This window comes from Corylus avellana, chromosome ca3 (genome assembly GCF_901000735.1).
Source record: "Corylus avellana chromosome ca3, CavTom2PMs-1.0".
NCBI lineage: Eukaryota > Viridiplantae > Streptophyta > Magnoliopsida > Fagales > Betulaceae > Corylus > Corylus avellana.
This window is the reverse complement of record NC_081543.1, coordinates 2,890,381-2,907,486: the sequence shown is the minus strand read 5'-3', so window position 1 is coordinate 2,907,486 and position 17,106 is coordinate 2,890,381. Positions and strand designations below refer to the sequence as shown.

The following is a 17,106-nucleotide window of genomic DNA, read 5'->3' as shown; positions in this document are numbered from 1 at the left end:
TCAACTATATATATAATATTGGTCATCTTCTTCAAGCCAATAACAGTTTCTATTGTCTGGTTAATTTACAAATTACAATGGCAGGCTCCTCCGCAGTGCCCAACAGCAGTCTACAAGGCAAAGTAGCCATAATCACCGGCGGTGCAAGCGGCATAGGCGAGGCTACGGCGCGCCTTTTTGCCGAACATGGCACACGCATGGTCGTGATCGCCGATATCCAAGACCAACTGGGTCACCAAGTAGCCACATCCATCGGCATACACAAGTGCAACTACATCCACTGCGATGTTGCTGACGAGGACAAGTCAAAACCTTGGTGGAATCAACAGTCCAGAAACACGGCCAGCTCGACGTCATGTTCAGCAACGCTGGGATTATAAGTCCCTCCGATCAGACCGTCCTCGAGCTTGACTTTTCACAGTTTGACCGGTTGTTTGCAGTCAACGTACGTGGCATGGCCTTGTGCATGAAACACGCGGCGCGTGTGATGGTGGAAGGGAGCGTGAGGGGGAGTATCGGGTGCACGGGAGCGTGCTTGGCAGTCGCGGTGTGTCGAGGGGTGGCGATTATTGCATGTCGAAGCACACGGTGGTGGGCCTGGTTCGGTCAGCCAGCGTCCAGCTTGGGGTGCACGGGATTAGGGTGAACTGCGTGTCACCGAATGATATCGCGACGCGGTTGACCACCCGGGCGCTAGGGAGGAGCGCGGAGGAGGTTGAGAAGGTGTATGAGAAACTCAGGAGGTTGAAAGGGAATGCGCTGAAGGTGAAGCACGTGGCAGATGCTGTGCTGTTCCTTGCGTGCAATGAGTTTGTGACTGGACATGATCTTGCGGTGGACGGTGGCTTCGTGACTCGTATCTAGATGTTTTGCAATAGCTTAATTAGCAATAAACTATAGTATTTTTTTTTTTTTTTTGTAAGAACTATAGTATTCATTCCCCAGCAATTTGTTTTCTCTTTAAACTGTTAATAATATGGGCAGCATCTTATAAGAAAGCAACCTAAACTCACTTGCGTACAATTGCTTATTCATACACGTAAATTTTATGTGAACTTTTTCACATGTACTATCAGAATTATTAACAATTTGCATATAAATTTACTATTTGTTAATGCATTTTAGGTTTTATTTTTTATTTAAAAAAGTATTACGACGTGACATAAGCGTAATGATGTTTCTGTGACTGTTTTATGTTTTTAGTTGCCAATTAAAAATGTTGCTCATATTCTTAATTGGAAAAGGTTTTTTTCAAAAGTAATTTTTTTAAAAAAAAACTTGGATCTCTAGAACAATGGGACATGATGGTTCACATAGGGTTATCAATTGCATTCATCAAAAGATTAGTAATCATGTAATGTGCAGCACCTAAAAAAGGAAGCATTACCAATCATCGGCGACGACTTTTGGTACACCTTTTGAGCCAATTTGTAATTACTTTTAATCCAAATTATCCAATATGACCTTTCGACCACCCCAAAAGCCCACTTTTGAAACCACACTGGATTTCCAACTATCAAGGTTCAGCACCGCCTCTGCACATATGAATTTTATATATATGAGCACTCAAATATTTCCTGAGGTTGAGATTGGATCATATCCACCAGGAACAAGTGGAAGGTAGAGACGAGAGAGAGAGAGAGAGAAAGAGAGGGAATCTGAGAAATGGGCATGCAATTAAGGGCTACCTGTTATCAAAATCATCAAAATGGTTCATTGATACCACCAACATTGTCGACGTCGCTGCTGTCATTTTCTCCGGCAATTTCATCGCTATCCAAGACCCATTTCGTTCAAAACAAAGTGGTTGTTTTAGAAAGGTGTCTTGGTTTCAATCACAATGATGGGAGAGGTATAATTAGCAACATAGGAGGAATAAAAGGAAGAAGAAGAAGAGTAGAACATGCGGTGGTGGCGTCATCGAGCAACGTGGCGGCACCGTTCTGGGATGATTGGAAACCTGGGAAGCGGCCTGCAGCTCCTTCCCTCAGCGATGTCCTCTGGCCTTCTGCAGGGGCATTCGCAGCAATGGCGGTATTGGGGAAATTGGATCAGGCTTTCGCCTCAAAAGGGATTTCAATGACGATTGCACCTTTGGGGGCTGTTTCTGCCGTTCTCTTCGCCGCTCCCTCCTCTCCCGCTGCCCGGGTACTCCCTCTCTCTCTCTCTCTCTCTCTCTCGGGCCTGTGTCGATAAAGCCCACACTGGCCTTACTGAGCTGTCCTTGATCAATGGCCCGGCCCATATAAATTTTGGATAAAATCATGCTTGGATGGGACCCTCCTGACACGTGTACATGTAGACAAAATTGTTTGCATTGTGGACCTTCTAGGGCCCGCTCTGGCCCAATAGTAAGCTCATTGGGATTAGAGCTTGTTCCACCCGACCTGGGGATATACTAGTTAGAGCTTATTTGAAATTGCGTTTGAGAAATTGAGTTTTTAAGTTAAAAAGAGTTTTTGAATAAAAAGCTTTATTTTTAAATTTTTGTCAAAAGTGCGTTTTGGCTATTTTTAGGTTTTTTGGACTATTAAAAACGCTTTTAATTTTTTTACTAAACAAGTTTTTATTTATTTATTATTATTATTATTATTTTCAAACGGACTTTTTGAATGTTAAAAACAATTTTAAACCCCTCAAACGCAATCTTAAATAGGCATCAAATAAAATTACGAAAAGCGTTTCGTTTTAGAATACATTTGAAAAATTTTATAGTTTAAAATATAAAAAATTCTATGCTTTCAAAACTTGTAAAAAATAATACTGAGGAGTGGTAGTTTGTGTTCATGGGTTTAGATTGTATCGTATTGAAACATGGGTATAAAAATATATAAGTAAATTATGATTTGACTCATCTAATTAAATAGGATTAAATCATTAATTCTAACAATCTTGGTACCATTGGGCCATTGGCTTTGTTGAATTATGATTTTATTTGAATTGAAGAATATTCAGTTAGTTATAGTAGAGTATTTTTGTTCACTTAAAAGTAAAAGAACAAAAATACCCTTCAAATATAACTAAGATATTCTCTAATTCCAATTTCGATAGCATCTTGCTGCTCCTGGCTTTGTTACCCATTTCATGTCCATGACAGGACCTTACATTAATTAGTATCTCACTGATGTGATTGTGCAGAAGTACAATATGTTCATGGCTCAAATTGGTTGTGCCGCCATTGGTGTACTGGCTTTCTCTATGTTTGGGCCTGGATGGCTTGCTAGGAGCATTGCCCTGGCCGCCTCCATTGCCTTTATGATCTACACGGGTGCCACTCACCCACCAGGTAATGCCCTAATTAAAATAGCTTTTCTCTTGTCCTCTCCATTGTTGCTGGCTTCCTAAGAAATCCACATCATGTACTAAAATGCAAGTTTGTACAATCAAAATGTAGCTGCAAGCTTGCCTATTGTGTTCATTGATGGAGCTAAGTTTCACCACTTGAATTTCTGGTATGCTTTGTTCCCTGGCGCCAGTGGATGCTTCCTTCTTTGTTTGATTGTAAGTTCTTTTCACTTTCCCTTACAAGCTACATTTAATTGCCCGAAGGGTGTTAGCAAAAGAAATAAAAAGCTCCAGGAAGAATAAACTAATGGCAGCCAAGTAAAAATTTTCTCCACTGACATAACATTCCTGCATCAGCTAATAGACAATTAATCTGAAGAAAACTCATTATTGAACCATGTTGAAAAAGGAGGTACCAAATCAAAGTAAATACTGAGTTTCAGTATTTTCTGCATTTTGTAAAAATATGCAACATAAATTATTCTGGTAATCACTAGAGCTCATTCTTCCTTCAAGATGCTCAAGACGCACCCTATGTTTTCCATATATATGTTACTAACAAAGTCTGGTTTTTCTCCTTTCATTTCAACTACTACAGCAGGAGATGGTGTTATACTTGAAAAACAACTTCAAATTTTGATCTGAATTTCACGGCATATTGTCAAATTCTTGTTCCAAAGAATGGCTCCTATAGAGAAAAATGGAAGCTTGGGCAGGCAGCTATTTACACAATGTGATGTTATATGATTTGTATAGAGGTTGCAACCTTCATCTTTAAGAAGGGTGTGATTAAGATCACTGGGGACTTAACTCCTTCACGGGGGGATGATATGACAAAACACACTTGCACATGAATCTCTGATGATTTTTTGTGTGCGCATATCAAAATTGTCTGTGGCTTTTTTATGTCAGATGCTGCTGGGGTTCCACGCCATTAATACTTTTATGGGCTATACAGAGCACTAGTGAGATGAATTAAGCTAAACTCTAAAGCCCGATTAAGGATCTTTGAAGTTGCTTATTCATGCTTTCTTTGTCTTTATTCTTCACTATTATACTATTATTGTGCATGACACTGCATGTGCTCTAGTAGGTGATTGTTTTTGCAACAACCTTGATCACTTGTAAAGTGATAATAGAATAACTTTGCAAAAAAACAAAAAAGAAATAAAAAAATAAAGAGAAATGCTCCATTAGTCTATAAGGTATAGACTTTTATCAAATCGCTCCCTTAGATTCAAAAGTTATCAATTTTTGAATTTATTCCCTAAGGTTATTAGAACTGTTATCAAATAGATCTTTAATTTAGCCCCATCAAACCTCATTCTCACGCCCCTCGTCACTAAAGTGAGAGCAAGTCTAAATTCAAACCTCAACTTTACAATGAATAAATTAAATTCATTATTTTCTATCAACTTAAACTTTTGTGATAATTGATACTTTAACAATAATTAATTAAAAAAAAAATTCTAAGCACTAACCTTCTCCCTTACCCTCATCGCACGGGGTTAAAAGTAGTATTGTCTATTAGTCCTTGGAAATATTAACCTTCTCTCTTTTCATGAAGAAAAATATTATAACGTTATATACTACACTCTCATCTCATACGTAGATTGATATAACAATATTTATTAACTCTTATATATATATATATATATATATATATATATATAAGAAATACCGATTCAAGGATTGATGAGTGATGACCACTACAACATTACTCAAATAAATTAGAGGTAAAATAAGATTATAGTTTATAGCATGACTCTTTCCTGAGACCTAGTTTAACAAAAAAAAAAAGAAGCTTCCATCTATATTAAAAGCAAGGCCATATATTTTAATAAAAGGTTTAAGCGTTGCATTTTTATATTTAAAATATGTCTAAAGACGCAAATATAAATTTTCATAGAAAATTGATCTTGATTTCTTAGATCCCACCTCACAAATAGAAAATCACTAATAAATGATTTAACAAACGCTTAATTTCTCTCTTATAATTTTTTATAATATTTAATGCACTCTCTTCTTAACTTTGAAAATTTCAACATATGTTGTATATACTCTCTCCATGGTCCATAGAAACACTTTTCCGTAGAGTCTATGAACTAACCAATAATTTTCATTGGTTTTTTTCTTAATAATACTATTATTTGCATTTATTTATTTTATACTTGTTGGTGTAATAAGGTATTTTAAGTGACTTTTATATTAATTATTTAATAAATGAAAATGTTAGACGTTCTTTTAGTATTCTCCCAACTATGATGTGACTTTTAAAATTACGGTTGAATTTGAGATTATCATTATTAACTTTTAATTTATTAGTAATTTTAAAAATCACATCACAGTTAAAAAAACACTAATAGTACATTAGAAGAACACTTACTATTCCCTTTTAATAAATAAAAGGATTTTGTTTTTTAATACTCAACGTCCAAGTCATTACTTTTGTTTTTGTTTTTGTTTTTCCTGTTAAATCCATCCAACAATGTGGTGGAGCATTTCCTTGAGGCCATGATAAAAGTGGAGCCACGGTTGCAACCCTACACGTGTGACATGAGATTGATCTTATCAACGGACAGATGCGTGGTGTCACCATCAACGACGCCTCCTTTCCTCTGCCACTGGGCCCCACTCCCACAGATCCCTCCATTCTAAATTTTCTAATGCTTATCTGTATCTGAAAGCGAATAAATTTTTTTATTTAAAAAATATATATATTAGCGTGTGGTGGGGCCGTAGCTTATTTTGACCTGATTATCAGCCAATGAGGTTTCAGATCTGGAGCCACGTTGCGGAAGATGTCCACGTCGTGGGGCCCCGCACAAGTTTTTGATTCCAAGGGGTGGTTTGGTGGACGTTGTCTTGATGGTGATGCTTTGTTTGACGACCCTCTTCGATCTCTCCGTACACGTGGTGCGCATCTGTTGAACCCCCATCAACCCGGCGTCGTAATGGTCGGCAGAAAATCTGGAAAAGAGCCTCGTGCTTTGGGAAGGGAGCACACGTTGCAGTTCTTGAGTGGTTGTAACTTGTAAGCAATATGCCACAAAGGAAGGGCTACAAAAAAGAAAAAAGAAAAAAGGAGCTTTATAATTATGGTAATGAACTTTTAATTGCATTTATCAAACAAATATGGAGATGATCCTATCGTTTTATGAGTAATTATTTATTTTAGGACCTTAGGTAATGAACTCCATCATGATATAATGAATCTTCCAATATATCAAAATAAAAAATCATGACAAGCTTAAAAAGCTTTTAGGAAAAAATTGGGTTATACAATGTGATTCTTGTTTGTTTTCTCTCTATATTTACTTTATGACAAATTTTTATTTATTTATTATTATTATTTTTTTTTATGTTTTCTTGGGTTTCGATTCCTTTTAGTCGTTTTTAAGGTTTTGTTTACAAGAAATCTTAAGAGTAGTGATCTTAGATTTTTGGTATGTCTTTTGTTTTTTCTCTGATTCTTTTATGTAAGCAAGTCATTGACAAATGGTAAAGGAATTATTAGACATTTGAAATAATTGTCACTAATAGTAGAGGCAATCGAGGGGGATTACGTTTGGGATTACGCTTGTAGCGGAGATGAAAAAGCAAGGAAATCATTATCTAGTTGAGAAAGTTGTGATAGACCGATTAGTGGCTAGGGACGTAATTCGTCAGAATATGCTGCAGATATAGAAACTAATTGGGATGGTGACATACAAAGAGTTAAGCAAAACATAGATCATATTTAGATGGAATAAATTTGTCATTGTATTTATAATATTGTTTTATTAGAGCAACATACTCTATTTTTATGAAATGAATAAAGAAAAAACATTGGTATCAAAGAAAAAAGAAAAAAGCTTACGCCATATTTGCTTTTTTGGAAATTCATGGTTTACTAGTGGAGGTTAATTATCGTACCAAAAGTCATGCTACTCTGAAACCTTCTAGTTCTGTCTCTGTTAGTAACATTAAACAATTGCTAAAAAGATTGAAACATTTTGATTTTCTAATTTGCTTACGAATCTTGTAGTTGCAAGTCTCAACTTCAATTGAATATAAATAAATGATATTAGTATGTTCTTCTAATCTAAGTTACAATTTTTTAAAATGTTGTAATTGAAGAAAAAAAACAGGCTAAAGGCTAGGGAGAGCTATTGTTTGGGTTGAGATATACCTTTCAATGGTCAATTATACAAATCTTAATATATCTTAATTAAACATGAGAGAGCTTCTATCATGCACGACAAATATGTTTGACAATCTCTACTGTACAAACGCAAATTGCCCCATTTTGCCAAATTACAAACTTGACGAAATTTGACTTATTATTTCCTTCTTTTTTTCTTTTTTTTTTTTCTTTTCTTTTGAACAAATACAAACAAAAGGGAAGAGTTACATAGGGAGGGTCCTTCCCACTATTACTTCTAATGGAAGAGAAGATGAAAGAGAAATTAGGAATGCTACCAAACACAAGGTTGGTAGCGGCCCACTTGGTGAGGTGGTGTGTACGAAAGTCTGCACTTCTAAAAACTTTTGTAGCATTCCAAACTTGAAAAAGCTGAAATTTCAACTGAATGTCGGCGATGGTTGGAGCAATGGTCCATTCGGTGAAGAGAATCTAATTGTTAATAGCTAAGATGGAAACCAAAGAGTCACCCTCAATCAACAAATTGTTGCAGACTTGTAAGATAGCAAAATCAATCTCTGTAAGAGCAGCCATGGATTCTCTCTTGTTCAGGTAAGTGGAAAGCAATTTTTTGGTGAATGCTGAGATGATGTCATCCGATGAGTTGCTTAGGACAGAAGCAATGACTGAAAAATAAGCATTAGTAGCAACATCAAAATTAATTTTCATAGATTGCCAATTCATACAACATTGACAAAATTGTACTCCCGTGACAATTGTAACTTGCTCACCAGTTTAATATCAGCATTACCTATTTGCAGACAAGCTAGGGTTCACATTTTATGAAAAGGAATATTAAATGACATTTCACATTTCAACGGCTGACGTGATTGTTTAATGTGAACCATCATATCCCTAAAATACTCATATAAATTAAGTGATTAAATTCATTTATTTCTATAAATTTAATCTTTCGGATTGGGGTGTAAATCTAATTACCGTTTTTGCATTTATATACACCCGGTTCTATCCTGTAACCGAGTGTGTGTCTATATATATATATATATATATATATAATTAAGTTATTTACTTTTTTTTTTTGGAACAACCACAACAAAACCTAGCTTATTGGGCTAAAAAAGTTCTAATTATTTTTAAAGAAGGTCAAAAAAGAACTAAATTAAGCCAAAAAAATCGGCATAGTACCTAAAATATGCCAAAAATACCCAATTTTGTAGGTTCGGATAACCAACTACCAACCGGTAATTGGTGATTATTACATAATCGGATAACCAGTAGATGGTTACCGGTTCCAATTTTTAAAATTGAACAACCAGCTACTCCAGTTTTAGTTAGCAGTTTTAGCCAACAATTACTAACCGAAACCGGGTGTACTTTTGGAATAAGAGCATTGATGACCTGTTTGAAATTACTTTTAGTCGCATTAAATTTTATTTTATTTCTTAAAATAATGGAACAGGAAGATAAGCAAGAACATCACCATCAGCATGGACATGGATGGGTTTGCATTGCAATACTTAAAAGAAATGTTGATTGAGTATACGTGTGATGATGTATGCATATTTATTTCCCTACCAAGCTTTGGCGGCCACGGCACCGCCCGGCTCCCTTCCTAGGCCTCCCCGCTTCTAATTTAAAAGGGCAAGAGACGCTGACATTTTTCTAAATTCGACAAAATAGGATGTCTTTTTCTATTCTCGGATTTGGATTATTATAGCACTTTTATTTTAGAAAATTATTTTACAAAAACCCACCAAGGCTGACGAGATATCATATCCTTTTTTTACGTGCAGGGATGAATTTTCTTCATAACTTAAATAATCCATAAAAATAAATATTATAATTATATATGCAATATAATTCACCGTACAAATATAAGTCAGGGTGCATATTATTTTACCTTATCAAATCAAGTGAAATTTGGACTTTCACCAACCCTCGTGGTTTGCAATATTAAAGATTATAATGATTTAATATCCACACAAGTCATGGTGGTTTCAAATCTTATCACTTCTGTCAAGGAGGAACAAAGAAAATAGAACTCCAAATCCTACGATGAGAGGAAGAACAACAAAATGGGATTGCCTAAGTCATCATGAAGTTGACACCCACAACACAAATTGGTTCAATAAGCCTAGAAATTTATGATAAGATAATGTATGAAGAGAAAGAGCAGAAGCCCAGAAAGAAAAAAAGAGAATTTTTTGTTTGGTTCGACTTTAGAGGTTTACGTCTACCATTAGAATACGTGGTGGAGTTAAGAAAGGGTTACAGAAAACATCTACAATTAATACTAAACAAAGAAAATTACATCAACGCTATGAAAAATACTCTAAATTCTAACATCATCCTCAAACTTAAAGTGAAAGCTTGAGTTTATAAAATAATAATAATTGGCCTTTTTTTTGACAATTTTTCTCTTCTTTTTTTTTCTTCTTCTTATAAAGGCTGATCTGGTGTGGCGGACATAGTGAGATACCAAATCGTGTGCTTTGATTGTATAAATGAATGTTTACAATTCTGATAAAATTGACAATCAATTACATAACTACACTTTAAGCTACATGCATGAAAATTTGTCCGTCTCTCAAAAATTATAGAGACTCGGATGTTTAAGTCGGTATTGTTAAGGATATAAATCCTTTAGAATAAATGTTGATTTTGTATTCACTAAATCAAGGGATTTAGATAATATTTGTCAACAATAATTTAAGGAATATGTTTGTATTTGAAATATTTCAAATCACATGTAAAGCTTTATAAATAAAGCTGTGTATTCAGATCATATATAAATAAAATATGTAGCATATTGAGATTTTAATGTGTGGATGTAAGCTATTACTTTTATATTTATCATATTATGTGTTTCTTTAGGTATAAATACTCTAAAAAAAACTAAATAGAGAATGTGAGAGAGGACGAGACGCTCCATGATTTACACAATAATCTCCACAATAAATTATGGAAAAAATGCAAAATTAGTCATTGTGGTTTACCTGATTTACAATTAACTCCCTATAGTATCAAAATGAACTCAAAAGTCCCTGAGATATGCTAAAAATATAATTTAGTCTCTATAATCAAATTTCGTCCACTAATTTAACAAATTCCTTTAGTATGACACTGACTTAAATACGACAAGTATCACAATTATATTAGCTCTAATGTTTTACGCTATTAGAATCTGTTAAGTCAATGAATGGAATTTGACTGTACAGACTAAATTATTTTTTTAACATACCTTAAGAATATTTGAGTTTATTTTAGTGAAAAATATAAAATGGCCCCCCAAACTACTAACCATTTGTAATTTAGCCCCATAATGTTCAAAATGTAATAAACTAGCCCCCCAAACTACCAACTAGTTGCAATTTGACCACTCCGTTAAGTAGCACCGTCAAAATGGATGAAAAATATAAAACGACGTCGTTTTGTTGAGGTAAAGTTACTAAAATACCATTTTTTTTTAAAAAAAATCAAATTAAAAAAAAAACCCCCACTAAACGTTGTCTTTCAAGCAACAAACCCCTTTCCACAAAACGTTGTCGTGTTGATTTCTTTCTCAATCAAAGAACCCCGTTTTTTATTTACAGTCGCTTGATCAAGTTTTGCCGTGGACTTCACATTTTCAGAATCTAGTGGACCGTATCCCTCTTAAAGAATTTCACAAGAATCTCTTATTGGGGATTGTAGTGCTTTTGGTGGTCCCTGCTGAGTTTGTTCTTGTTTTGGAATTTCTAGGTGTGTAGATCTTGAAGCTAGCCCAGATTTTACCGCTTATGTAGAAGGATATGTTGCACGGCTTCAAGTTTTCCAGCAAATAACCCCCCGTCCAGTAGCTACTTCCTCTTCTTCATCAACGATTTGTTTCTTTCATGTGCAATTTGTTCCTTTCAAGATTTCAATTCATCAAGCCGTCAAATTTTTTTTAAAAAAAAACCCACTAAACGAGCAACAAACCCCCTTCCACAAAACATTGTCGTGTTGATTTCTTTCTCAAGCAAAGAACCCTGTCCAACAAATAACCCCCGTCCAGCAAAAAGAATCCCCCGTCCAGCAGGTATTGGATCTTTTTCGTTAGCAACTTATTCCTTTCACGTGCAATTTGTTCCTTTCAAGATTTCAGTTTGATTTCAATAGGCCAACTCCTTCAAATTTCAGCAGATTTTAGCAAACGAAAACAGAGAGATGAGAGATAGAAATACAAAGAGAGGGCGAGAGATGAGAGATAGAAGAGACAGATAGAGAGATACCTGGAATCGAAAGACTGAACGGCCGCGATTCACAAATAAACCCTAAGAAACTTATTTCGTAAAACCCCAAATTTTGAAAACCATCGTTGACGAGCTGTGAGCCGGAGAGGAGAACGTTTTGAGCTGGAAGTGACGAACTGGAATGAAGAAGACGAAGAAAACGAAGTGAGAAACAGTATGGACGGAAGTACGATATCTTTGTTGGAAGTCCCACATTGCCTGGGTATTAAGGAAATTGTCCATTTATAAGTTGAGGGGAAACCTCAACTCTTGAGCTAGCTTTTGGGTTGAGTTAGGCCCAAGACCCATTTCTAACATGGTATCAAAGCCTAACCCAATTAATTGGCTGTGGCCCACCGTCACCCATTGTCGCACGTGTTGGCTTGGATGTTCTCTCGCCACACGTGAGGGGGCGTGTTGGAAGTCTCACATTGCCTGGGTATTAAGGAAATTGTCCATTTATAAGTTGAGGAGAAACCTCAACTCTTGAGCTAGCTTTTGGGTTGAGTTAGGCCCAAGACCCATTTCTAACAATCTTGTCGTGCAATAGATTCTTTTGGAAGCAAAACGACAACGTTTAATCGGATTTGTTTTTAATTAATTAATTAATTTTTTTTTTAAAAAAGGTATTTTAGTAACTTAACCTCAACAAAACGACGTCGTTTTGCATTTTCCATCCATTTTGACGGTGTTAACTAACGGAGTGGCCAAATTATAACTAATTGGTAGTTTGGGGGGCTAGTTTATTACATTTTGAACATTGGGGGACTAAATTACAAATGACTGGTAGTTTGGGGGGCCATTTTATATTTTTTCCTTTATTTTAATACCACAAGAAATTAATTACAAATCAAATAAACCACCATGACTGAATTTATATTTTTCCCATAAATTATAATAGGCACATTATATTCTTAACAAAAGTAAAGAAGTCAACAATCTCCACAAGATGCAGCTATGCATAATTATATATAAATAAAAAGAAAAAAGAAAAGCTGCTGGATCACGGTTGAGTCCATGTCTAGATGCACCATTTGTTTCAACTTTCAAATCTTATCACTTTGTCAACGAGGAACAGAAAAAATGAAAATAAAAATAACAATGAATTTCTATTTCCATAGAAAGCAACAACAACAAAAGCCAATTTTGCTAAGAAATCATGAAGTTGACTCCCAGCACACGATAGCAAGCACCAATATTGATACTTCAATAATTTCCACAAGAAATTAATATCTTCAGATTATACTCACCAAATATATATGTATATGGAAGTCAACTCTATTGTGCTTACAAAGCTCTTACACTTTAGACTAGGTGCAGAGACTCACTATTTGAAAATCAGTAAGGCTAGAAATGGCATTTTTTATGTTACAAATATTTTACAATATTAACGTGACGGTTTTAATTAATTTTTATTTATTTATTTATTTTTAGCAAAAAGTGATCTGTATGTTAGTTGAAATTGTCACGTCATTTTTATAAAATATTTGTGTGATAAAAATATAATTTTTAGCATTAATTTTTGAAAATTTATTGGCCTACTATCATCTAGCTAGTATATTTTCATGTAAATATAGACAAAAAGACTTTATGAAAAAAGAAATTGGCATCTCAATAAATATGTAGACTTGAACTTTGTTTCAAAATGTTATGATCAATTTTATTAAGGCACTCGCCATCTAATTTTATTATTCAATGTCAATAAAGTCATGAATGCGGAAATATTTGTAAAATAACAATTTAAAATAAATAATATTATTGTTGAGGTTATCCTACATCGGTTGTGAAAGGAGTTGGTGCTCCATTTATAAGTGTGAGGGAAAGCCTCACTTCATGAGTTAGCTTTTAGTGTTGAGAGAGGTCCAAGACCACCCAGTACTGGTATCAAAGCCTAGATTCAACTAACAAGTCTCGGCCAACAGTTCACGGGTTGTCTTTGCTCCGACCTAAGGCCCGATGTGTGAGAGAGAGATTATTGGGGCTATCAAACATCGGTTGTATAAAAGGTTAGTGGTCAATTTATAAATGTGAGGATAAAATTCAGCTCTTAAACTAACTTTTGGAGTCCTTTTCCGAATAAAAGGGGTTGGTGGTCAAGTTAGATTCTAAGTTCCGACTTGGTTTACTTACTTTTTAAATTAACTTGAATTTGATTATTCCTTGTATAAAGTAAATATAATAATTTTTTTATACTTTTTTCGTAAGTCTATTCTTATTATCGGTTACTTAATCATTATTAAGATTTAACATTTGTTAGTTAATTAGGTGAACTAATTTTTCTAAAAGCTATAAAAATAAAAATAAAAAAATAAAAACTCCACCAATCTCATATTGTGATAAATCATATTTAATTTTTTATTATGAAATGAGCTAGTTACATTTTATCTTATAATTTTAAGCAATACAATCTTGAGTTTTTTCTAATTATATTTTACAGTATTATTAGTGTAGATCTACATTTGTCTCACACACACACACACATCTATACTATATCACACCTATATATATATACTAGCAAGTTATAAGAATTCAAGATCGCTCCAAGAAAATGATTTCCTTTCATTTTTTAAATACTTAAAATATTCCGATTAAAAAAAATTAAAAACAGTACCATAAAAAATAATAGAAACAAAGTTAAAAAAATTTACAAGAGTTTGTTTTGTTTAATAAATTAACCTCAATTTTTGTTCAAGCTCAATTTGTTTAATAAACAAACCAATCTTGAATCAATTATATATATATATATGATTTCAATTCAAATTGTTTATAAATAATTCGATTCCATTTGTTTATAGCCCTAATTACCAACTCAAACCACCAGGACAAAAAAAAAAGGATGGAAATTTAGAGAAGGTCAACATTTTCAGCAAGACAATTTGGGCCCCGTTTTACACTTCTCTTTCCCCATAGAATTTCACAAAATCAATGTAATATAGCATTTTGCTAAAAACAAAAAAGATTTTATTTAATTACATTCCAACCAAACCAAAAAGAAAAAGAGGAGAATTTCATTGAACACAAAGAACCCCGACACAAACAAAACTACAAATGAGGTAAATCCCACCACCCCATGCTCGGATTTATTGCTTTTGCTTACATAGTTTACATCTACCTCCAGACCGTGACGCTCTAAACCAAAAACAGAGGAAACATATATAAATATTTATTTGTGTATATATATATATATATACCACAGATAACTCAGTAAGACCAGGACCAAAACGCATGATCTTCAACAGGGAATCCAAAATTACATGAATTTTCAGGCGGGTCGGAGTAATCAACATCTTCCAGCTTTGGAAAGATGTATGGAGGCAACAGGCTGTTGTTCAAATTATCCTCCTCATCCTGAGATAGATCCGACTGCTCAGGCTCGAAAACATGCGAAGAATCGCCAGCGTCTAGCAGGGAAGAATGAACCCCATCCGTGTAATGCGGGCTGTCTGAATCAAATATATCGCTTTTCACTGAACTAATCTCTTCCTGCTTGCAACCTACAATTGACACTTTGGATACTTCACCCTCCGAAATAGATTCGGCAGCAACCGGATTTTCCAGAGGTTCCTCGGACTTGTTGGTATCAGAAAGTTCAAAGTTTCCACTCTCTTTATCTCTGAGAAGCAGCTTGTCCGTGAGAAGAACAACCTGCGAAAAACTCAAACACATTCATGTGTGTATCCAAATCCCAGATATGTATAATCTGAAATAATTATAGGTAGAGAATCGTGGGGTACTATGTTTATGGTTTACCTCTGCCTTTAGTTCATTTTTTTCCTTGAGGAGGTTGTCATAGTCAGCCTTGAGGCTGTCATAGCTTGCTTGCAAAACCTCGTAATCCTTCTCGAGCTGTTTGGTCTTCCACCGAGCCCGGCGGTTCTGAAACCAAATGGCAACCTGACGAGGCTGCAAGCCAAGGTCCTTTGCGAGCTGGGTTTTCCTTTCGGGTTCAAGCTTGTTATCCACCTCGAAACTTTTCTCGAGAAACTGGACCTGGTCGACGGTTAGCCGTCTCTTCTTCTCAGGTTGATGAAAATAGTCTTCCAGTTCATCGTCTCCATTGTCTTCGTGATCATACGAGCGGAAAAACGGCCTGTTTGATCCGTTTCCTCCGCGAACATCTTCAAAGCAAACCATAGATCTTGAACCTGAAACAGAATCACACCATCAGTTCAATCTAAAACAAAAAAAATTGTAAACCAAGTCTTGAATGGCTAACATAGCATTTTGACATTTGAAGTCCAATTATTTGGAATTCGGTTGGGTTTGCTACCCAGATTAATTGGGTACTGGTGGCAAAATTCTCTTCTTTCTTCTTCTTTTTTTGATAAAAATATAAACTCAGTTTGGTTGTTTGAGTGCAATTCTGTGATATTATCGATTGATCATGAGGAAAGTGAAATCCTTTCACGAAGTCAAAGCAAAATTAGAGGCAAATATATCGAATTCAAGACTAGAAAATACCCACGATACCATATTAGTAGTAGTTCATCTAAAAACAAGAATAAATTGAAACGAAACGAGAGAGAAAAGAAAAGAAAATCAAGAAGAGAGAGTATACCAAGGAAAGAAGGGGAAGACCCAGAAAGGAAAAGAGAATCAAGAGGCTCAGAAGCGCAAGAAGCCTTTTGATTCTGAAACAAAACACTCAAACTGGAACCACCACTACTAGCACTGTTAAAGACCCTGCCACCCGCCATAATATAATTTCTAAGACCCAATCAGTTTTTTCTCATCTGGGTTAGGCTAATCAAACGGCCCTGTTTTCGTGCAACGATCTAAGGCTTGTGGCGGAAGAAGCTGGTGATGATGATCTCAGTGATGTGGGAAGTATGGGAGCACCGGCTGCTCACAGCCATCACTCAGAAGAGGAGGAAAAAAAAAAATCTGAAGAAAGAGGATTTCAAATTTTCAACCACGGTTTGGGAAGAAAAGTGAAACAGAGTTGCAGAGGAAGTGGTATTTGGTTGCAGTCTGAGAACAGAGCAAAAGAGAAGAGTTACTTTTCCTCTGAAAGGAGATCCTGATGGGGGTATAAGCAGAGGGTGGAAATAGTTAAAATTACTATAATGTCCCTCCTAGCTAGAGGGAGACTTGTGCTATTTTTTTTTTTTATTTTTTTTTTTTTATTATTATTTTTTTCTATCATGAAAGAGCATAGAATAATAGGAATTTTGAAACTACAAGCTTTCATCTAAGCTAAAAGCCATGGAAGTCTACATATATAGAATGCTGTTGTTTCACCATGAAAGGGCTTGAATTAATAAACTTACACATCACGTGACATGACTTTACTAAAAGAAAATGAAATATCATATTTAGATAACCAAGCTTTCATATCAAAATGGTTTTGATGTTGCCTAAATTTTATTTTGTTGCCTATATATATATATATATATATATATATATATATCAAATACACTTTTT

General features: G+C 34.9%; 2 protein-coding genes and 1 pseudogene across 2 annotated transcripts; 2 read left to right on the top strand and 1 right to left on the bottom strand.

Moving 5' to 3' along the window:
- The first annotated feature begins 70 nt into the window (after positions 1–70).
- On the top strand, positions 71–864 carry LOC132173530 ((+)-cis,trans-nepetalactol synthase NEPS2-like; annotated as a pseudogene).
- A 715-nt stretch (positions 865–1,579) lies between these two features.
- On the top strand, positions 1,580–4,179 carry LOC132176407 (uncharacterized). The gene is made up of 4 exons (XM_059588600.1): positions 1,580–2,148; positions 3,139–3,286; positions 3,395–3,501; positions 3,884–4,179. The coding sequence occupies exons 1-4, from the start codon at positions 1,666–1,668 to the stop codon at positions 3,923–3,925; spliced, it is 780 nt and encodes a 259-aa protein (XP_059444583.1). The 5' UTR covers positions 1,580–1,665; the 3' UTR covers positions 3,926–4,179.
- Positions 4,180–14,669: 10,490 nt separating this feature from the next.
- Positions 14,670–16,692, bottom strand: LOC132174717 (homeobox-leucine zipper protein HAT5-like). Its single transcript, XM_059586364.1, has 3 exons — positions 16,241–16,692; positions 15,433–15,827; positions 14,670–15,327 (listed from the first exon to the last, which is right to left on the bottom strand). The coding sequence occupies exons 1-3, from the start codon at positions 16,377–16,379 to the stop codon at positions 14,884–14,886; spliced, it is 978 nt and encodes a 325-aa protein (XP_059442347.1). The 5' UTR covers positions 16,380–16,692; the 3' UTR covers positions 14,670–14,883.
- Between the last annotated feature and the right edge of the window lie 414 nt (positions 16,693–17,106).